The sequence below is a fragment of the Triticum urartu genome, chromosome 3A, assembly GCF_056163025.1.
Source record: "Triticum urartu cultivar PI428250 chromosome 3A, HENAU_Tu73, whole genome shotgun sequence".
NCBI lineage: Eukaryota > Viridiplantae > Streptophyta > Magnoliopsida > Poales > Poaceae > Triticum > Triticum urartu.
The window spans coordinates 118828024-118849874 of record NC_141875.1 but is presented as its reverse complement, the minus strand read 5'-3'; the positions used below and the strand labels follow the sequence as shown (position 1 = coordinate 118849874).

Here is a 21851-nt window from a genome sequence, read left to right as displayed (position 1 = left end):
TGCTCACTGTCCTCAGATATGTAGTATGAATTGCAGCAGTAAAATCACCTTTTTGTCCTCTTTTTCATTGTCCCTCTGGTAACTGAAAACCGGTATGAATTGCTCGTTTCAATTCCGGCAAAAAATCAGAAAAGAAGTCCCCAAAATATGTGTATATGTTGATTATGCTGTATGTGTGGTGAAATATAAAGCATTGATCGTGTGGTTATGCTGTATGTGTGTTGACTGTGTTGCATGTTAATCGCAGTGATCATGTCGGACAAGTTTCTGCACTAGAAGAAGCGAGACAGAACATGTTGCATATTCTAGGAAAGCTAAAATTCTACTACAAAAAACATGATCAAAATATGATCATCTTTTTTTTTTAAAACTATGATCATCTTTTTTTGGGGGGATAATATGATCATCTTTATTACATTTAGCGCTGTGATCATTAAGAAAATCGCTTGTGGATTTCGGTAAAATAATACTTGCAATAGTAATATTTTACACCTGCAATTACTTGCAAAAATTGCCGCAAATCCGGATCCGGACGCAGTAGGCTCATCATCACCAGCACGTGCACACACACAGCGGAGCATCCAGAATCCAGACCCAGATGAAGTACTAGGTTCACGTTTCCACGCTGGACACGCGCACGCAACACATAATTATTGTAACTTACACGACTCATCAAACATAAAAATCCACACCAAACCCCTTGGCGGGCCCGCCTCGTACCCAAATCGCCTAGATTACGGCGTAACAACGACAACAACCTCTTCTATTATACGCGACCTTTCACCTCGATTAAACCCCCAGGTTTACTTGTCCGGCTCCACTCCCACCGCCCCCGCATCTCGTGCTCCCCGCTCTCCAGCCCAGCCATGGCGTCGCCGGCCGCGGCCGCCTCCGGCCACCGCCGCCGCCTCCTCCTCCTCCTCATCGCGCTTCTCCTCCTCCCGTTCGCCGCGGCCGCCGCGCCGCACAGGCACCGCGTCCCGTCCCGCCACCTCGCCTCGCTCAACGCGTCGGCGCCGCCGACCACCTTCTTCGAGGTGGACCGCCCGATCCGCCCGCCGCTCGGCAGCGCCGGGCCCTGCTCCGCGCTGCTCCTCTCCCACTCCTTCGGCGAGACCTACGGCAGGCCCCCGGTCACCGCCGCCTACGCGCCGCCCGAGTGCCTCGCCGCCGCGCGCGCCCGGGGCGCCTCGCTCGCGCTCGCCGTGCTCGAGTGGGCCGCCGACTGCCGCGGCCGCCAGTTCGACCGCATCTTCGGCGTCTGGCTCTCCGGCGCCGAGCTCCTCCGCAGCTGCACCGCCGAGCCGCGCGCCACCGGCATCGTCTGGTCCGTCTCCCGCGACGTCACCAGGTACGCGGCCCTTCTCAATGAGCCCGGCGAGGTCGCGGTGTACCTTGGCAACCTCCTCGACAAGACCTACACGGGCGTCTACCACGTCAACCTCACGCTCCACCTCTACTTCCACCCTGCGCCGCCGCCGCTCACGCAGCACGCCGATCTGATCGTGCCCATCTCGAGAAGCTTGCCTCTGAACGACGGGCAGTGGTTCGCCGTCCAGAACGCCACCGACGTGCAGTCCAAGAGCCTCTCCATTCCGTCGAACACCTACCGGGCGGTCCTTGAGGTATCCGTTTCCTTCCACTCCAGCGATGAGTTCTGGTACACGAACCCTCCCAATGAGTACATTCAGGCCAACAATTTGTCCAGCGTTTCTGGCAATGGTGCGTTTCGGGAGGTTATTGTTAAAGTAGATGACCATATCGTCGGTGCTGTTTGGCCGTTCACTGTCATCTACACCGGCGGCGTCAACCCACTTCTCTGGCGGCCAATCACCGGCATTGGCTCATTCAATCTGCCTACCTATGACATTGATATCACGCCATTCTTGGGCAAGCTCCTGGACGGCAAGGAGCATAATTTTGGGTTTGCTGTCACCAATGCATTGGATGTGTGGTACATCGATGCCAATTTACATCTGTGGCTGGATCACAAGAGCAAGAAAACAGTCGGGAGCTTGATCAGCTATGATGCTCCGGCACTGGCACTGAATTTGGACTATGGGTTCAGTGGGCTGGATGGTAAGTTCGTCACGGGCGCAAGCCGGCATGTCTCCGCAACCGGGTCGGTGAAATCATCATACGGGGAGGTGACCACAACTTTCTACCAGAGATTTAGCTATGTTAACAGCAATGTATATAGGAGCAATGGCACTGTGCAAGTGGTGAACCAAACGATTGATGCAAAGTCTGGTGTTTTTGTCAAGGATACTTCTGCTGTTCTTCTCTCAGAGGAGGTTCACAAGGTGTTTCCGCTGTATGTCTACACTGGAACATCAGACCAGGTGGGTGATGAGTACTCATTGATTTCGCTTGTCAAATTGGGCATCAACGAGAAGAGTGTTTCGGGTGGGAAGCTAGGGTTCTCGTACCGCTCTTTGCGGAATGCACAGTCAGCACGCGGCACAATGAAGGTGAAGAAGAATTTGGTGGTTAGTGGTTTGGGGCAGACACATCAGGTGTACAAATATATGGGTACTGATGGATGCTACTTCAGGGATGTGAGCAGCAAGAATTACACTATAATTTCTGACAACTCTGGTGATTCTTGCTCAAAGGGATCGCCGTCTAGTGGTGTCAAATTTTCCTCCAATAAAAATCAACCAGCTAGGAAAAGGTTGCTGAAACTTTAACTGGGAAGGTGTGCAACTGAATTATCTATCGTTCAGTTTACTTTGTCTCTCCACTCGAGATTGTTAGGTTAGATTATCGTTCATGTACTAGGTAAGAAATTTGTTTGAAATTATCTCTGCAAGCATCCCACTTTGTAAGTCTTCTAGTACAAGACAACTTTCTCTTCTGGAATGTATATAAATCAATAAAAGTGGCGCTTGGGTTTCAAAATATTCCAACTACTCCCTCTGTTCCTAAATACATACAAGTCTTTTAGAGATTCCAATATAGACTACATACGGGGCAAAAATGAATGAATCTACACTCTGAAATATGACTATACATCCGTATGTAGTTCGCATTGAAATAGATGCAATCAAATATTTCTGAACTTATCAACCGGAGAAGTATAAAGAGACTGGTTTCCTTTTTCCCTGCTCGTACCATGAGCATTCAGCATCCAACTCAAGATTTGCAATAGGGTTGATGGCACAGGAATGAGATTTTTCCTTTTTCGGATGAGCTAAAGACAATATTGCCAACTCGGTCTTTTGGGTTCTCTACTTCTCTGTCTAAATAATGTAGCTTGCTGTTGAAAAAAAATGCGCAATTTAAATGGCCAGTTTTTTGCTTTTGACAGAAAATTGTTCCACAAAAACAGGACAGAATCCGAAAATTTTTATGAAGAAAAATTGAACCCATAAATTTGTATTGTCGAGGTGTCTAAATAATCACTTGCACTCCACAGATATGCACTCGTGCTTAAAATTGATTTGTTTTCTCAGCACTTCTCTAACCACCTAGCATCGTAGTTGGCTATAAGAGAGCATGATTGGTTTGATGCCAAAAATTGCCATGTCAAAATTTGGCAAATGTTAAATATTAGCTAGTGATTGGTTGGTTACCGTTTTCCATTTTGGCCAAGCTCACAAAAGTTGCCAAGATAAGTTTCTAAATTTTGGTAACTTTTGATTTTAATTACCAATTGTTGCCTTGTCAAATGTTGCATTAAATCAACACTACTAGAAAAAGGCCTACTAATGGCACATCAGTTTTGCCTACTAATGACGCACTACTATTATTCTTTACTAATGGCGCCATTAGTATTTTTTACTAATGGCGCCACTAGTATCACGTCACTAGTATTTTTTACTAATGGCGCACCAGTAGTAATATTTTTTTCAATTTTAAAAAAAAATTCAATTTTTTTATTTTTTTTCTTAATCTCGGGTCACTATGGCTTAATTTCGAGTCAATATGCTTAATCTCAGGTCAAATCATACTCTGTGGTCAAACTTCTCGAAAGGTCACCCATAAATTGAACCCATAAATTTGTATTGTCGAGGTGTCTAAATAATCACTTGCACTCCACAGATATGCACTCGTGCTTAAAATTGATTTGTTTTCTCAGCACTTCTCTAACCATCTAGCATCGTAGTTGGCTATAATAGAGCATGATTGGTTTGATGCCAAAAATTGCCATATCAAAATTTGGCAAATGTTAAATATTAGCTAGTGATTGGTTGGTTACCGTTTTCCATTTTGGCCAAGCTCACAAAAGTTGCCAAGATAAGTTTCTGAATCGTGGTAACTTTTGATTTTAATTACCAATTGTTGCCTTGTCAAATGTTGCATTAAATCAACACTACTAGGAAAAGGCCTACTAATGGCGCATCAGTTTTGCCTACTAATGGCGCACTACTATTATTCTTTACTAATGGCGTCACTAGTATTTTTTACTAATGGCGCCACTAGTATCACGCCACTAGTATTTTTTACTAATGGCGCACCACTGGTGCGCCATTAGTATACCAGATACTAATAGCACACCAGTAGTGCGTCATTAGTAATATTTTTTCATTTTTTAAAAAAAATCATTTTTTTATTTTTTCTTAATCTCGGGTCATTATGGCTTAATCTCGAGTCAATATGCTTAATCTCAGGTCAAATCACACTCTGTGGTCAAACTTCTCGAAAGGTCACCCATCCTCACACTACTTCAAGATAAGTTTTCCATTTTGGCCAAGCTCACAAAAGTTGCCAAGATAAGTTTCTGAATCTTGGTAACTTTTGATTTTAATTACCAATTGTTGCCTTGTCAAATGTTGCATTAAATCAACACTACTAGAAAAAGGCCTACTAATGGCGCATCAGTTTTGCCTACTAATGGCGCACTACTATTATTCTTTACTAATGGCGCCACTAGTATTTTTTACTAATGGCGCCACTAGTATCACGCCACTAGTATTTTTTACTAATGGCGCACCACTGGTGCGCCATTAGTATACCAGATACTAATGGTAACACCAGTAGTGCGCCATTACTAATATTTTTTTCATTTTTAAAAAAAAATCATTTTTTTATTTTTTTTAATCTCGGGTCACTATGGCTTAATCTCGAGTCAATATGCTTAATCTGAGGTCAAATCACACTCTGTGGTCAAACTTCTCGAAAAGTCACCCATCCTCACACTACTTCAAGATAAGTTTTCCATTTTGGCCAAGCTCACAAAAGTTGCCAAGATAAGTTTCTGAATCTTGGTAACTTTTGATTTTAATTACCAATTGTTGCCTTGTCAAATGTTGCATTAAATCAACACTACTAGGAAAAGGCCTACTAATGGCACATCAGTTTTGCCTACTAATGGCGCACTACTATTATTCTTTACTAATGGCGTTACTAGTATTTTTTACTAATGGCGCCACTAGTATTTTTTACTAATGGCGCACCACTGGTGCGCCATTAGTATACCAGATACTAATGGCACACCAGTAGTGCGCCATTAGTAAATTTTTTTTTCATTTTTTTTATTTTTTTCTTAATCTCGGGTCACTATGGCTTAATCTCGAGTCAATATGCTTAATCTCAGGTCAAATCACACTCTGTGGTCAAACTTCCCAAAAGGTCACCCATCCTCACACTACTTCAGCCCAACCACGCTTAACTTCATAGTTCTATCCAACCCCAACACCACCTCACTTCACAGGCACTTATTGATATATCTATCATATCAATCCTATTAAACCTTGCTGATGTTTAGGACTTTGTTCATGTTCATGAGTATGATGAAATTTTGAAAAAAATATTTCAAACTTCCCGGTCATATTACGTATCATATTTTGAAAAATAATTCAATTTTTTTTAACCAAGTTTTTTTCTGTTACTAGTGGCGCACCTAGCATACGGTGCGCCACTAGTAAGTTTGAAATTTTTTGAATTTTTTTTGCCTCCGGATCTTAAAAGCCCTGTAACTTTTTTTCTGTTAGGATTTTGGGGATTTTGAAAATGTTTAACGGGGTCCCCCGGTTAAATTCGGATGTAACTTTTCGAGTAGATGATTTTTCATATAAAAAACTTTTTAATCCGAGTTCGTATGCAAAAGTTATGCCCATTTTACAAATTTCAGAGAGATTTTGCAAATAAAGTCGAAATTCATATTTGTAAATTTTCCCAACAACTAGACACATATCACATAGGAAACTTACTTACTTTTTTTTACATTTCCATCATTTTCTTTTATTTTTTTAAAAACTGAAAAGGCGGTCCACGGGGAGGGGGGGTGCATTCGGTACGTTTTGGGCCAAGTTAGTAATGGCGCACCGTGGGTGTGGTGCGCCATTACTAGTTTTGAAAAAAAAAATTCTGAATTTTTTTTTAAAAAACTTAGTAATGATGCACCAGTTGACAGTGCGCCATTACTAGTTAAAAAACTAATAATGGCGCACTGTCCACTGGTGTGCCACTACTAGTTTTGAAAAAATAAATAAAGAAATTTGAAAAAAAATTGAAAATAATTTACTAGTGGCGCACCGTGGATGTGGTGCGCCATTAGTATTTGGACACTAATGGCGCACCAACACATGGTGCGCCATTAGTATATACTAATGACGTACCACATGTCTGGTGTGCCATTAGTGTCATTTCCATCTATAGCCCTTTTCCTAGTAGTGTAATTAGCCTCATACTCCTCCGTTCCAAAATACATGAAGTATCCGGTTTGCCCTAAGTTAAACTTTTTTAAGTTTGACTAAGTCTATAGAAAAACATGCCAATGCCTACACCATCAAATTATTATGACTGTATTCTTCATATAATATACTCCCTCCGTTCTAAAATAAGTGTCTCAACTTTGTACTTGAGACACTTATTTTGAGACGGAGGGAGTGCTTTCATGCTATGTATAATCTGGTTGTAGATATTAGCATATTTTTCTGTATACTCGGTCAAACTTAAAGGATTTTGAGTTAGGACAAGCTAAAAACTTCATGAAACGAAGGGAGTACTCCAGTATGCATGTTCCATCGTAATGGCAACTCCTCAGACAAAATGGGCAACAAAGACCCCTAGAAAAAAAATATGTATTCATTTTCGAGAGCAACCTCAGTCTGGTATGATGTTGAGATTATGAATTGGAAAGGAATGGATTATGGGCTTGTGCTGATTCTATAATCACATGTTCAGCCAAATACAGTATGTTGGTGTGGAGGATTTGGCAGATGTTTAATGATTTGATACATGGGAAAGAGAGTACGCCAGCGCTCGCTAATGTTGAGTACTTGGATAGTTACTACAAGTCGATCAAATTGGCTGGGAGGTACTCAACTGATGAAATTATAGAAGGCAAGATGCTTACCCTAGAGGCTTCACCCAAGGCGAGAGTTGACCGACCTCCCACAATTCCATGGCCGGCGCCTGCAGCTGGGACGGTGGCCCTTTCTGTTGATGGATCCCTCCAAAAGGACGACGACTCTGTGGCTGTTGGTATGGTTCTAAGAAACTGTGATGGAGCAATCCTTTTTGCAGCCTATCGTTTTATCTTCCACTGCAATGATTCGCTAGAGGCGGAACTACACGTGTTAATGCAAGGCATGGCACTAGCTATACAACATTCGGACCTTCCGGTGGTTGTGCAGTCGGATTCCTCTAAAGCTTTATCCAGCTTGTCCAATAATGCACTTTGTAGATCAGCTTATGGCCACCTTGTGTTAGAGATCAAGGACTTGTTAGGTACCAGGGAGTTTTTTTCTCTGAAGATTAACCATTCTCAGAATAGAGTTACCGATCGACTGGCCCATTATAGCCGCACGGAACGAACTACTGCTGTGTGGTTGGGCTCAGTACCATTGTGTATTGAGGATTTGTGGCCTCAAGATTGTAACTCTATAATCTTGCAATAAAACTCCCTTTACCTTCAAAAAAAAATAACCAGATGGTGAACGAAGACAACAGTTTTTCTCTCTCTGAGGACGCAGAAGACGACATATAGACCATGAGAACTGAAAAACGAGGCCTCGTTATTCTTTTGTGAAAAAGTTGGAGGCCCATGTTGAAAACATTTTTTTTGAGACAAACCCATGAAGCTTTATTAAGACGTCACAACGTTTACAGGGACGAAAGAAAGATTTCTGGGGTGCCCTAACCAAACAAGGCGGCCCACCCCTAACTTCAGAGCGTGCTTCGCGAGATTGTGAGCCTCAAAATTCGAGCTCCTAAACTCATGGAAAAGTTACAAATAGTAAAAGACCTACTAGACTCTATTATTTCATATATTATCGCACCATAGCTTGCCAAACTCTGTTACTTGATGTCGTCCACCACCACCTTGCAATCAGAAGCCACATGTATTTTTTGTTCATGAAGATCTTGAGCTAGAGCCAGAGCCTCTCGAACTGCCATCGCCTCCAGTGTCATGGGATCAACAATTCTGCTGAAACCGATCGCCGAGGCCCCCAAAAAGAGACCATTCTGATCCCGGCATACTGTAGCTACAACACCCCTTACCTGATTACCTCTTTTCACCGCATCAACATTAATCTTTGCTAGACTCGCTGGAGGGCGAAGCCACTGTGTTGGCCTAGAAGTAGGTTGGGCAGTTGCCGTCCTTCCCGATGTTTCAACACTCTTGAGATCATTCAGGTACGAGACAATGAACTGGTGAGTAGACATTGGGCTAGTGAATATATCTTCGTAGATCGCCTTTCTCCTTGCTCGCCACGCGGCCCAAAGTGATATGATTAGCTTCACAAAACCTGCGTGATCAAGAACCTCGTGCATAGCGAAAAGCTAGTTCTCCGCGTTAACATCGCTGTTCATGCTCATCTGTTCCATCACATGCTCATCCAATAAAGCCCAAATGCACCTCGACATGGTGCAATCCAACAATGCGTGCCTCCATGAGTCCGGTGCTCCACACAACGCACATAAAGGAGACTGAGACATATTACGGTGGTGTAGAACATCCGCCGTAGGCACTGAATGCTGGGCTAAACGCCATGCAAAAAATTTCTGTTTCGATGGAACCTTAGTATGCCACAATGAGGTCCATGCTTTCACTTGAGAAGTCATATCCGAAGCCCCGGCATTTTCATCTATCCAATTCTCTCTCTGGTATTTGGTGTTCAGCACCATTTGATACGCGGACTTAACTGAGAAGACGCCCGGTCGTTCAGCACTCTAAGCCCAAAAATCTTCTATATTGCGTGTGCACAAAGCAAATCTAATAATACAGAGCTTCCTCGCAAAAAGCAAATCTAATGCAGAGCCCAAGGATGCAAACCAAACCAAAGGCCCAGTTAGGTCGGCCCAAATTAAGTAGCACAGTCTACTCGGCCGGCGAAGGCGGTGGGCACTCTCCCCTCTCTGCTCGCCAGTCGCCGCCTCCGGCCTCGTCGCCACCCACCAGCTCCGGCCGCACGCCTGCACCCCTCACCAGCGTCGCCTACCGCGTTAGTCGACTCGGTGAAGCCAGTTCCGTTCGCCACCTCCGATCTCGTCGCCGTCCATCCGTTCCGGCCGCACGCCTGCGCACCTCACCAGCCTTCGCCTCCGTGGTAACGACCCCTCCCTCCCCGCCCGGCCATACCTTATCTACGCTCAAGCCCCATCTCTGAGACGTCACCAAGCGGATGATTCGCTGGCTTGGATCTAGTCTAGGTTTTAATTAGCTCCGGGAACCCTAGAAGTTTGCAACGACACATACTAATTTCGTAGGGCAATACGTTTCCGAGACACGAGATTGGTGAATAGTACAGCACAATGAAAATCGAAAGGAAATACCCACTTGATGCGTACCTGTTGTTTCTATTGTGCATATTTGGGTATTCTTGGTCGCCTGATTACTGAGAAAATGATAAGCGTACTCCCCTGCTGTTGTTGCAGACAGAGTCTGACGCCTCAGTGATGCCGCCAAAGGTGACCATTGCCGCCTCCAACGATGCCGTGCTGCCTGAAGACATGCTGCGCCACATCCTCGTGCGCCTCCCGGCGAAGACGCTATGCCTCTTCCGAGCAGTCTGCCCATCCTGGAGGTCCCTCCTCTCGGATCCGCTCTTCGTTGCAGCGCACAAGTCCCATCACCCCGAGCCACTAATCGTCGCATGTAACTGTGAGATGTTTGAAAGAGGCACCATTAACATTATGGACTTGTCTGGCCATGTTGTTAAGCGGATAGCCACCACCATGAAGAATGCCAGGATGGTGCGCACACGCCGGCTGGACCTTATTTGTGTCACCGGACATAAGGGCTGCCATGTGATCAACCCTGCCACGGGCGATACTTTTGCATTGCCCAGTTGCCGCGCAAAGGAGCATGCACATGTGCAACATTTCTTTCCAGAATCATTTGACTTGGGACAGGTTGTCACCACGGGAGAATACAAGGCCCTACGCTGTGTTAGCATCGATAATTTTGATCATGAGTCCAGCCCGATGCCTGTGAGGTCATCACCCTTGATGATGGTCGCAATGCAAGATGGAGGGGCAAACAGGGCCCTCCGGCCCCTGTCACAAGTAACCGTAACAGAAGTATTGTTGTCAAAGGAGTCGTTTATTTCTTGTTGGATTTTCTATACAAACGTTTTACGTTTTCTGGGGTCCGTGTCAAACCAGGTAGCATGGCTTTGTTCAACCTTGAGACAGAGGAGTGGATGGGGATTGTCCAAGGACCAAAGCCAGTGCGCAGCTTTGTTAAGGACAGCAATGGCAGGTGCGGTTACTTTAGTCTATACTTGGAGCTATCACTGGTAAATTTGGATGGGTTCTTAGTTATGGCACACAATCCTGAAGGTTGCTCTTTGGACTTATGGTTTTTGATGGATAGTGAGAAATGTCTCTGGAATAAAAGCTACAGCTTAGATTTCCAACCTGAAAATCTCTTCGCTCAACCCTTGGAAATTCTAAATGACGGGAAGATAGTTCTCTCTGCACCAGGATCGCTAAGACTATATAATCCAGTTACCAAGACTTACATTGATTTTGGGATGAGAAATTCCACATCTGTTGGTACTTACACTGGAAGTCTGTTGTCTTCAGAGAGCACCTTCACTTCTGTGGTCAGTGTTATCCTCATATGCTTTCAATTATTTATTTATGTATGTTGTCCTGTCCTAAGTATCATTTGCTTTTATTCTTGTGTCGTAGAGATAATTTTCTAGGTGATGTAAGGAACATTTAGGGATTATAAAGAATTGTAGGTGCATTTTTAGGAAAAGTAATTGTTGCAGTGTCATAGGTCTGATGCACAACATTAGCATATGAATTTCTCTATATCTGTGATCATGTTTTCAATCAATTTCTCCTATCAAGTTGTGCAGTGTTGGGCAACTGCAGATTATGATCCCTTTATTTTTGGGGATAATTAGGCTCTGTTCAGCAGCTCTACAGCTTCCAGCTTCCGCGAGGAGCTGCATGCGTTCGGAAGGCTGTGGCTGCTTCTCCTCATGCTGCATGGGCTGGCGCTGGTGGCTGGTTTGTACGGCAGCTCGGGATAAATGAATCGAACCGGTACGCAACTGGACTTCGCTCAACTCCACGATTTGGGCTTCGCGAAGCTGGACTTTGCTTGCTCCACCGATTTGCACTACGTGAGGCTCCGCTCCGAGAAACTGGCTTCGCGGAGCCGAGGCGTTCGGCCCAGCTCCTCATGCGGAGCCGGTGGAGCGCGGAGCTGGAGAGCTTCTGAACAGGGTCTTAGTTTCATGCCCCTAGTTGTGTCCCACTCGGCAGTTTTGCCCCTAGTTTTCGAAAACCCTCAGTTTTGCCCAAGCCTGTTTGCTCCTGTTATGGTTTTGCCCTTTCGTCACGTTTCCGTCCAGTTAGTGCCGTTTGACCGCGTGTTAACTGTCTATGGACTTGCATATGGTGTTCATTGACTTGGAGAAGGCCTATGATAATATACCGCGGAATGTCATGTGGTGGGCCTTGGAGAAACACAAAGTCCCAACAAAGTACATTACCCTCATCAAGGACATGTACGATAATGTTGTGACAAGTGTTCGAACAAGTGATGCCGACACTGATGACTTCCCGATTAAGATAGGACTGCATCAGGGGTCAGCTTTGAGCCCTTATCTTTTTGCATTGGTGATGGATGAGGTCACAAGGGATATACAAGGAGATATCCCATGGTGTATGCTCTTTGCGGATGATGTGGTGCTAGTTGACGATAGTCGGACGGGGTAAATAGGAAGTTAGAGTTATGGAGGCAAACCTTGGAATCGAAAGGGTTTAGGCTCAGTAGAACTAAAACCGAGTACATGATGTGCGGTTTTAGTACTACTGGGTGTGAGGAGGAGGAGGTTAGCCTTGATGGCCAGGTGGTACCCCAGAAGGACACCTTTCGGTATTTGGGGTCAATGCTGCAAGAGGATGGGGGTATTGATGAAGATGTGAACCATCGAATCAAAGCCGGATGGATGAAGTGGCGCCAAGCTTCTGGCATTCTCTGTGATGAGAGAGTGCCACAAAAGCTAATAGGCAAGTTCTACAGGACGGCAGTTCGACCTACAATGTTGTATGGCGTTGAGTGTTGGTCGACTAAAAGGCGACATGTTCAACAGTTAGGTGTGGCGGTCATGCGTATGTTGAGATGGATGTGTGGCCACATGAGGAAGGATCGATTCCGGAATGATGATATACGAGATAGAGTTGGGGTAGCACCAATTGAAGAGAAGCTTGTCCAACATCGTCTGAGATGGTTTGGGCATATTCAGCGCAGGCCTCCAGAAGCTCCAGTGCATAGCGGACAGCTAAAGCGTGCGGAGAAATGTCAAGAGAGGGCGGGGTAGACCGAATTTGACATGGGAGGAGTCCATTAAGAGAGACCTGAAGGATTGGAGTATCACCAAAGAGCTAGCTATGGACAGGGGTGCGTGGAAGCTTGCTATCCATGTGCCCGAGCCATGAGTTGGTTGCGAGATCTTATGGGTTTCACCTCTAGCCTACCCCAACTTGTTTGGGACTAAAGGCTTTGTTGTTGTTGTCTCTCCCATCGGTCAAACCCTAGTCCCAGATCCCCCCTCTCTCAAATCCTATCCCACTATCCCTTTCCCCACCCTTGGCGCTCCACCGCCATGGTTTCGAGCCAGGCCACAGCGCAACAAGCCACACCGACGTCCCCATGGGTGGCCACGCCGGCACCTGCATGCGGGCCGATGCAGCTGATCCCATTGGTGGGAGGCCAACCTAGGCGGCGGCGGTGAAGCCACGGGTCCCTTCGGTGGTGGAGCCATGGATCCCGTCGGTGGCCAACCCAGACGGCGATGGCGGCGGTGCCATGGATCCCATTGGTGGGCAACCTAGGCGGCGGCAGCGCCATGAATTCCATCGGTGGCCAGCGGGGAGAGGCCAGCGGCGGTGGCCAACATAGGCGGCGGCGGCGCCATGAATCCCACCGGTGGTCGGCGAGGGAAAGGCCAGCGGAGGCCGCAATGGCGGTGGCGGGTGGCCAACCTTGGTGCCCGTCGGTGGGACAAGGCCGTGATGGCCACCGTTGCAGGAGGTGTGTGGATCCGACCCCAATGGCGCCGGCGAGCTCATCCTCCTCTTGTGCGACGAGGAGGACTTGGTGAGCTTCGGCTCCGACTCTGTTGGCTCTAACGAGCTCATCCTCCTACGGACTGCGGCCTCTAATCTTTGACCCCATGTAATTAGCTAGGATTTAACTAGTGATTGTGAACTATTGCTTAGTTTGTTGTATGTGGGACCGATGAATTTTGTGTTAATTACTGTTGTTTTAATTGATCAATGTTGTGTTAATTATTGTACAAAAATGTTATTGCAAAATTTATGTGGTGTTTACAACATGGCAATGTTATTTAGTTATTTGGTTGGTTCATCGTTGGTCCCACATGGTAGTGAGATGAGAGAGTGATGTTTTTCTCAGTTATGGGTCCCATTTGGCAGTGTCTTGCCAGAGAGTGCAGAAGAAGGGGTAAAAAGGTCCAAGGAAATGTCCACAGGCAGTCAACACACAGTCAAACGATACTAACTGGATGGAATCGTGATGGAAGGGCAAAAGCATAAGAGAAGCGAAGTGGCTTGGGCAAAACCGCGGGTTTTTGGAAACTAGGGGTAAACCTGCCGAGTGTGACCCAATTAGGGGCATAAAACCAATTATCCCTTCTTTTTTATGATGGAAATTATTGTGGCGCTATTGTGGCGCTTTAATTTGGATTGCTGAAGCTATCTTAGGTTTTATTCAAAGGTCCACCAGTGAGAGAACATCACATGTAAGAATTGTTCGTCTAGAGTTTGTGTGAAAGCACTCTCAACACAAAAGAAAAAAAAAGAGAGGAAACTGAGGGTCTGATTCGCAATGGTCGCTACAAACATATTTATAGCGCCGGTGTTCAGACTTGTCCGGTTTACTTTTGTGGCTGCTTGTCCTATTTAGATTTTGCTGGTTAATTATGTTATAGATTGACAGGTTAACCACATTTTATGTTCATCTAGTTTGTGTACTTTCTTCTCTGAATAGTTTGTCTACTCTTATAGTCTTATTCTTAGTGGCACATACACATACATATTTTGTCCAATGAATTTAAATAAACTGCCAGCAATGTTAGATTGGTACATCGCCTACCCTACTATTTAATGTCACATGTAGATTGGTAATGACCTTATAAGAATGCATGGTGCTGATCTTGTGATTTTCATAAGATGCAGAATTCTTTCAAAGCTGTAGTTGTGTGGGAGGTTGCATTAACTCACTGGCAGTATATGTCTTGTGTTTGAGTGAAGATCTGATGCATGCCTTTGTTCTTGCAGGCTGAACGTTGCACTGCCTGTGGCTGCTATTTCACCCTCGAAGCCGGCCAACATGATGTAACATGTCAAAATTGTATGTATGAAGCCGTGTTTGCACGGCATTGAACTTCTCGTGCATCTTTTCTCTATGGCCCATATTGGCTTTATGCGTACGTGCACGGCGTTTCACACCATCCTTGCGTTTGGAAGGCTGCCGCCTGCCGGTGAACTTTGGCATCCATAGGCTTTCGCCAATCACCAATGCCAGTAGACAATTTCAAGTATGATCCAACAAATTTAGTTCTCAAATGTCAGCCTAGTTGGGTTTTAGAGAACACTGTTGCTAGTATGTTTTTTCTTCTTGATGAAGCTTATTTTGGAATATATATATATATATATATATATATTTGTTATGCAAGAAAATATGCTTTGATCTTGTGATTTCCTGATGCAATGTCAATATGGCCTAGTGCCTGACATGTGGGCCTGAAAACAGTGGCACCACCTAGGGACTGACATGTGGGCCCAGTTGGTCGGATTGGCTATTCCCCTGTTTTGGAAATCCTGTGATCCAAACAAGCCTACCTATGTTTGGTAGATTTGGGCTTGTGCTAATTGTTTAAACCAGTTCCACTCCCACTCCACCACTCCCTAGCTCCATCCATGGCGTCGCTGGCCACCAGCTCCTGCCTGCTCCTCCTCCTGGCGCTCCTCCTCCCCCTCGCCGCGGTCGCCGTGCCGCGCAGACACCGCTTTCCGTTGCTCCAGCTCGCGCCGGTCAACGCCTCGGAGCCACCCACCGCCTTCTTCGAGGTGGACCGCCCGATCCAGCCTCCGCGCGGCAGCGTTGGGCCCTGCTCCGCGCTGCTCCTCTCCGACTCCTTCGGCTACACCTACGGCCGTCCTCCGGCCACCGCTGCCTACGCGCCGCCCGAGTGCCTCGCCGCCGCGCGCGCCCGGGGCGGGTCGCTCGCGCTCGCGGTGCTCGAGTGGAGCGCCGACTGCCGCGGCCGCCAGTTCGACCGCATCTTCGGCGTCTGGCTCTCCGGTGCCGAGCTCCTCCGCAGCTGCACCGCCGAGCCGCGCCCCAACGGCATCCTCTGGTCGGTCTCCCGCGACGTCACCAGGTACGCCGCCCTCCTCTCCGAGCCTGGCGAGATCGCGGTGTACCTTGGCAACATCGTCGACGGCACGTACACCGGCATTTACCACGCCAACCTCACCCTCCATCTTTACTTCCGCTCCACAACTCCGTCACCTCCGCAGCCGCAGCCGCACGCCGATTTGATCCTGCCCATCTCGAGAAGCCTGCCTCTGAACGATGGGCAGTGGTTCGCCATCCAGAATTCGGCCAATGTGCAGTCAAAGAAGCTCGCCATTCCGTCGAACACCTACAGGGCGGTCCTTGAGGTGTTCGTTTCGTTCCACTCCAGTGACGAGTTCTGGTACACGAACCCTCCCAACGAGTACATTGAGGCCAACAATTTGTCCAGCATTCCTGGCAATGGTGCGTTTCGGGAGGTTATTGTTAGAGTTGACGAACGCGTCGTCGGTGCTGTTTGGCCGTTCACTGTCATCTACACCGGTGGTGTCAACCCGCTTCTCTGGCGGCCAATCACCGGCATTGGCTCATTCAACCTGCCTACCTATGACATTGATATCACGCCATTCTTGGGCAAGCTCCTGGACGGCAAGGAGCACAATTTTGGGTTTGCTGTGACCAATGCATTGGATATGTGGTACGTTGATGCCAATTTGCATCTGTGGTTGGATCACAAGAGCAAGAAGACAGCCGGGAGCTTGATCAGCTATGATGCAGCGTCATCGGCAAATGTGGACTCACAGTTCAGCGGGCTGGACGGGCGGTTTGTGACGAGCGCAAGCCGGCATGTCTCCGCCACCGGGTGGGTGGAATCGTCGCACGGGAAGGTCATGACAACTTTCTACCAGAGATTCAGCTACAAAAACAGCAATGTGTATAGCAAGAGCGGCAGTGAGCAAGTGGTGAACCAAACGATCGACGCCAATTCAGGTGTTTCCGCCACAATCGGCACCGTGCTGCTGCCCTCGGAAGAAGTTCACCAGGTCTTCCCACTCTATCTTTTCTCTGGGACCTCGGAAGAAGTGGGTGATGAGTACTCGCTGGTTTCGGTTGTCAAGCTGGGCATCAATGAGAAGAGGGCCTCTGGTGGGGAGCAAGGCTTCTCATACAGCTCTCTGCAGAATGAGCAGTCGGCACGCGGTAGTATGAGGGTGAAGGGGAATTTGGTGACTTCTGGGTCCGGTGAGAACCACCAGGTGTATAAATATGTGGGTACCGATGAATGCTACTTCAGAGATGTCAGCAGCAAGAACTACACTGTCGTTTTCGACCACTCTGATGATTCGTGCTTAAAGGGATCATCACGAGTTAATGGCTCCAGATTGCCCTCCAGTTAGTTTAGACGATCTGTTGATCGAACTGTACTGCAAGTTAGAGAATAAGATTGCATAGGCTATCCTGTGCCTCGTGTGGTAGGTAGAAATATTGGAAATTTCAATTTAGACTTACTGTTTTCGAATGTATCAGTGACACTCTTAATTTGGTTCGAAATGATTCTGCTCTGCACAGGTTTGAAATGAACTGTACTACAAGTTACTACTTATTAATCAAGCTTCTGACATTGTTACTGGTTACATTACATTATTTTCTGCATGTTCACAAGCATCTGATTGGGTCTCATTTTGGCCTTGCTGCGTCTGTTCCAGTCTCCAACTCAACCGCTCATCGCTGAAAAACGGAGAGCGATTTACTCGCAGAAAAAAAGAAGCCCTTGCCCCTCAAAAAGCTCTCTTGAGTGACACCGGAAAGAACAAAGCGTGCTCACAAGTCACAAGATGGGTACTGCAATATGCAGTGCTGGAGATGTTCTTCCAGTTCATTCGTAAAAAGATGTTCATGTCTCCTGAGCAGTGGTGCAAGTGCAACGCTATGGGTGGAGGCGGAGGCAACTAATTTGCTCACATTGGAAAACGAAGTACTACTGCTCCATTGATGTGGTGGTTTTCCAGCCAGCTTCTTTCTTTCTGAGCCTTTCAAGTTCCTTTTGTACAGAACGAAACTTCCGTTTACTGCACGTTCTTCGCTGAGCCCACTTGTTGCCTTCAGCAATTCAAACTTCCGCTGGAGACTTGGCTTTGTCAGTGGAAATTCCAGGCAGCACCGACTTATGCAGCGAAGGATGGTTACCTTTCTCACGCCATCTCGTAGCCCCCTTGGATTAAGCTTTTTTTTTTGAGGGAAACAGCATGACTCTGCTGTGTATTAAGGCTAAAAAAAAGACTCTGCTGTATATTTTTATTGATTATTTTTAAAAAGCACAAAGAGTCTTCAGAAAAAGGAAAGAAGTATCCATGCAGCAGCAGGACTAACATCCTTGAAAAAAAGGCCCTAGAAAAAAGCAAGAGGAAAAGATACATACAACATGTACAGGTTAACTACAGATAGTCAACTGAATGCATGACCCAATCCTGGAAGCCTGCATATTCCTTTCTGATAGCCCTGTGAGTAAGCCGGTGTACGTCTTCCTTGAAAGTTTTCCTGCAGGAGCATAAGCTGGGAGTGATGCCTGTGAAAATATAATTATTCCCTGTGATCCAAATTGCCCAAGAAGCCAGAATAATAAGCTCTAGGGAGAAGGGCATGCTAGGATTAAGCTCTGCAAGCTGCACTGAAATGGGTAAGTGGCCAGACCTGAAGGAGATCAAATTTCAAATGTTGAACGCTCAACCGGTCAACCCCGAGAAGTGGTTTATAGACATCCAGGGACAAAAGCCACCGCTCTGTCGTCTGTCCAGACGGACATTTCTTCTACCTCGTCTCTTGTTTCTGTATCTCCATGGCACGCCCTTAAAAATCCAAGGTCTGCATGTCGAGAGACCCTCTGCTTTGCCATGTCACCTCACTACTTAACAGATCATCCGCTGTTCAGATGCATTAATTAACCGCAGATGATATCTACGAATTACTATTTCTTCGACACCTTGGATCTAGGAATTTCGGTAATACAGTAGCTGCTTCTGTGCATCCGTACATGGCGCCAAGAATTAATTAACCGCAGGCAGGCGTACGCTCCCTATTTCAGATCGAATTAGCTGGTGATACCGAGAATATATTCCCCCATCTGCGGATCCTCGCTGTCCATCATTCCTTGCAACCTGAATGCCGAGATTGTCAGCGGGCAGCCAGGGGTGGAGCCAGAAAATTTAGCTGATGGGTTCATTCGTTGACTGATTGTGGGGATTTAGTCTCTTTTTTTCCGCACCACCTTGCATCAAATATATAGCACTCGGTTTCAAAGAAGAAGAAAAATATAGCACTCAAAAAATGCAAAACAGATTGAAATATAATATCACTTATGAATAGCAAAGGCGGAAATATTATGATTTCTTATTCCGCACCAACACATTTAACTAGTAATTATAAAAACATACTGATTAAATTGTGTGATTATGGAGTTAACCTAGTTCTGGTGCATCTAGCCATTGGAGAATGACCCAAATATATGTGAATCGCTGCCAAACATTGACATGTCGCCATATTCCAATTACCAAGTAATCACTCTTAAAATTAAAAACCCTAGCCCTACATTTTAGGAAGCAAAAATTAGACAAAGCGGAGGCACACGCTCTGTAGAAATTGATGACTTACCTCTTCAGAAATATGATGCACATTACCTGCGTCTAAAGGTGGCCTTGAATTATAATACTCCTATTTGGATCTGGTGATCGTGTTTCTCTTTTGAGAAATATCATTCATACCCTAATTCGGTCAAAATACTTGGAGTAAAACCCGCACAAAAAAAGTACATGGAGTAAGCAACTACTCCCTCCGTTCCTAAATACTTGTCTTTCTAGGCATTTCAACAAGTGACTACATATAGAGCAAAATGAGTGAATCTATACTCTAAAATATGTCTACATATATCCGTATGTAGTAGTCATTTAAAATGTCTAGAAAAACAAATATTTAGAAACGGAGAGAGTAGAAAATTAAAATATGAACACTAGAGAGGAGACGTACGTGGTCATGCGATCTCAGTACCTCTAAATTGGAGTTCTTGACAAGAATTGCCGGCTTTGCTACCGTCGACCTGCCGTGGCGTGACGGCTGACCGAGGTCGTGAAGAATAGAATTAGGGTAGGAACAGGCGGTATAAAGGCAATTTATTATTGGGCTTTTGGGCCTTTTTTATTAGACTGCTCACTCTGCGTTGGAACTCGATGGGTTCAGGCCTTGTTTTTTGTTGGGTTCATGGGATTACTTACCTACCTACGTGTACTGGACCAGCAAAAGTCGTTGGGTTCATCTGAACCCAACGCTACCATGCTGGCTCCGCCTCTGCGGGCAGCTTGCAGAATCCTCGCCATGTTCCGAGCTTGCTGGACGCGACGGGCCACATTCCATGAGCGTCTCCATATATACATACCTCCACATCAAGCAAGCCACTTAGATACGTAGATCCCCGCAATATACAAATGCGTACGTACAAGGCCACCACTGGCACTAGCTGATCACTAGCGCTTCTTCATCACCAGGTAGATCGATCTTGCAGCTAAGCTGTTGCATTTGCGGTTCCTCTTTTTAGAGTTGACATATCAGGATTGGGCATCGTGTGTGATAGGAGATGGCGGGAGGACGCGTGAACTTGGCAATGGCGCTCTTGTTGGCGCTGCATGGGCTGCTGCCGCCGTCCGCCCACGCCGCCCTGCAGGACGGGTTCTACGGCGCCAGCACCAACTGCACCGTCGACGTCGAGGCCGTCGTGCGGGGCGTCGTCGAGCAGCACGTCTCCCGGCTCGGCGACGGCGGCTCCGGCGCCGGGCTCATTCGCCTCCACTTCCACGATTGCTTCGTCAAGGTACGTAACGAACGTGAGAAATTTTGTGTGTGTCAAGTGTAGTACAGAAACTGATCTAACAGAGCTCTGTTGATGCGTAACTATAGGGCTGTGATGGCTCCGTCCTCATCGATCCGAGCCCCGTCAACCCGGACCCGGAGAAGGCCTCGCCGGCGAACGGCGGCCTCCGCGGGATCGACGTGGTCGAGGAGGCGAAGAGGCAGCTCGAGGCCGCGTGCCCCGGCACCGTGTCGTGCGCCGACATCCTCGCCTTCGCCGCCCGGGACGCGGCCTACGTCCTCAGCTCCGGGGCGATCAGCTACGGCGTCCCCTCGGGCCGCCGCGACGGGCTCACCTCCGACGCGGCCGACGCCAGCCAGAGCCTGCCGCCGCCGTTCGCGCGGCTCGACGACCTCGTCCGTGCCTTCGCCGCCAAGGGCTTCGGCATTGACGAGCTCGTCGCTCTCTCCGGCGCGCACTCCATCGGCCGCGCGCACTGCTCGTCGTTCAGGGACCGGATCCACCCCGCCGTGCACGAGACCATGGACCCGAGCTACGGCACCGACATGCGGGCGCGGTGCCCCGAGGACGCCGGGGCGGAGGAATGGGTCGCGCAGGACCAGGCGACGTCGGGGGACCTCGACGGCCGGTACTTCGAGAACGTGCTCGCCGGGAGGGTGCCCTTCAGCTCGGACCGGGCGCTGATCGACGACGGCGAGACGAGGCGGATGGTGGAGGACAACGCGGGGGACCAAGGGGGGTGGGCGGCCAAGTTCGCTGCCGCCATGCGGAAGATGAGCGAGCTCGCCGGCACCGGCGAGGGCGAGATCAGGGAGTTCTGCCACGTGACAAACAGAGGCTAGCGACGGCCGACAGGGGGCATCGTCCATCACCGTCAACTTGATTTTTCAGTCGCAAAAAAAAACCTGGTTTTGTTTATTTATAGCTTTTGTTTTCGTATTTTTTGTTGATACAAGTAATTGTGGAAAATCATTTTTGGGTGAAAATATCGTGGGAACGACTCTTCGGCGTCGGAAAAAGAAACTCTCGAGTGACCAGAGCAAAAAGGCATGTGTGTTGCAACGAGATACAAAATTGACGCAAATATAGTGTGGATCACGTTGCAATGAGATAGAAAATTGACGCAAATTTACTAAGGACATATAAAGAGAAAATTGGCTCATACTTCCTCCGTAAACTAATATAAGATCGTTTAGAATATTAAAATAGTGATCTAAACGCTTTTATATTCGTTTACAGAGGGAGTATTTACTAAGG

The 21851-nt window shown here is 47.1% G+C and overlaps 3 protein-coding genes and 1 pseudogene across 3 annotated transcripts; all 4 read left to right on the top strand.

Annotated features, from left to right (window-relative positions):
• The first annotated feature begins 776 nt into the window (after nucleotides 1-776).
• Nucleotides 777-2903, top strand: LOC125529450 (peptide-N4-(N-acetyl-beta-glucosaminyl)asparagine amidase A). The gene has a single exon (XM_048693858.2). The coding sequence runs from the start codon at nucleotides 867-869 to the stop codon at nucleotides 2688-2690; it is 1824 nt and encodes a 607-aa protein (XP_048549815.2). The 5' UTR covers nucleotides 777-866; the 3' UTR covers nucleotides 2691-2903.
• A 6321-nt stretch (nucleotides 2904-9224) lies between these two features.
• Nucleotides 9225-15081, top strand: LOC125529451 (F-box/kelch-repeat protein At2g43445). The gene is made up of 6 exons (XM_087546580.1): nucleotides 9225-9500; nucleotides 9829-10458; nucleotides 10558-10654; nucleotides 10735-11000; nucleotides 11324-11451; nucleotides 14716-15081. The coding sequence occupies exons 2-6, from the start codon at nucleotides 9850-9852 to the stop codon at nucleotides 14774-14776; spliced, it is 1161 nt and encodes a 386-aa protein (XP_087402706.1). The 5' UTR covers nucleotides 9225-9500; nucleotides 9829-9849; the 3' UTR covers nucleotides 14777-15081.
• A 227-nt stretch (nucleotides 15082-15308) lies between these two features.
• LOC147978864 (peptide-N4-(N-acetyl-beta-glucosaminyl)asparagine amidase A pseudogene) lies at nucleotides 15309-17339 on the top strand (annotated as a pseudogene).
• A 3007-nt stretch (nucleotides 17340-20346) lies between these two features.
• LOC147978863 (peroxidase 2-like) lies at nucleotides 20347-21485 on the top strand. Its single transcript, XM_087516680.1, has 2 exons — nucleotides 20347-20594; nucleotides 20681-21485. Exons 1-2 carry the CDS (start codon nucleotides 20361-20363, stop codon nucleotides 21434-21436), a joined length of 990 nt encoding a protein of 329 aa, XP_087372806.1. The 5' UTR covers nucleotides 20347-20360; the 3' UTR covers nucleotides 21437-21485.
• The last annotated feature ends 366 nt before the right edge of the window (nucleotides 21486-21851 follow it).

Excerpts from the sequence above, each read along its gene's own strand:
- LOC125529450 (XM_048693858.2), top strand. The coding sequence starts at position 867 with ATGGCGTCGCCGGCCGCGGCCGCCTCCGGCCACCGCCGCCGCCTCCTC.
- LOC125529451 (XM_087546580.1), top strand. The coding sequence starts at position 9,850 with ATGCCGCCAAAGGTGACCATTGCCGCCTCCAACGATGCCGTGCTGCCT. Across the intron at positions 10,655-10,734 it reads GTTAAGGACAGCAATGGCAG|GTTGCTCTTTGGACTTATGG; the intron begins GTGCGGTTACTT and ends ACAATCCTGAAG. Across the intron at positions 11,452-14,715 it reads GGGATAAATGAATCGAACCG|GCTGAACGTTGCACTGCCTG; the intron begins GTACGCAACTGG and ends TTGTTCTTGCAG.
- LOC147978863 (XM_087516680.1), top strand. The coding sequence starts at position 20,361 with ATGGCGGGAGGACGCGTGAACTTGGCAATGGCGCTCTTGTTGGCGCTG. Across the intron at positions 20,595-20,680 it reads TCCACGATTGCTTCGTCAAG|GGCTGTGATGGCTCCGTCCT; the intron begins GTACGTAACGAA and ends GCGTAACTATAG.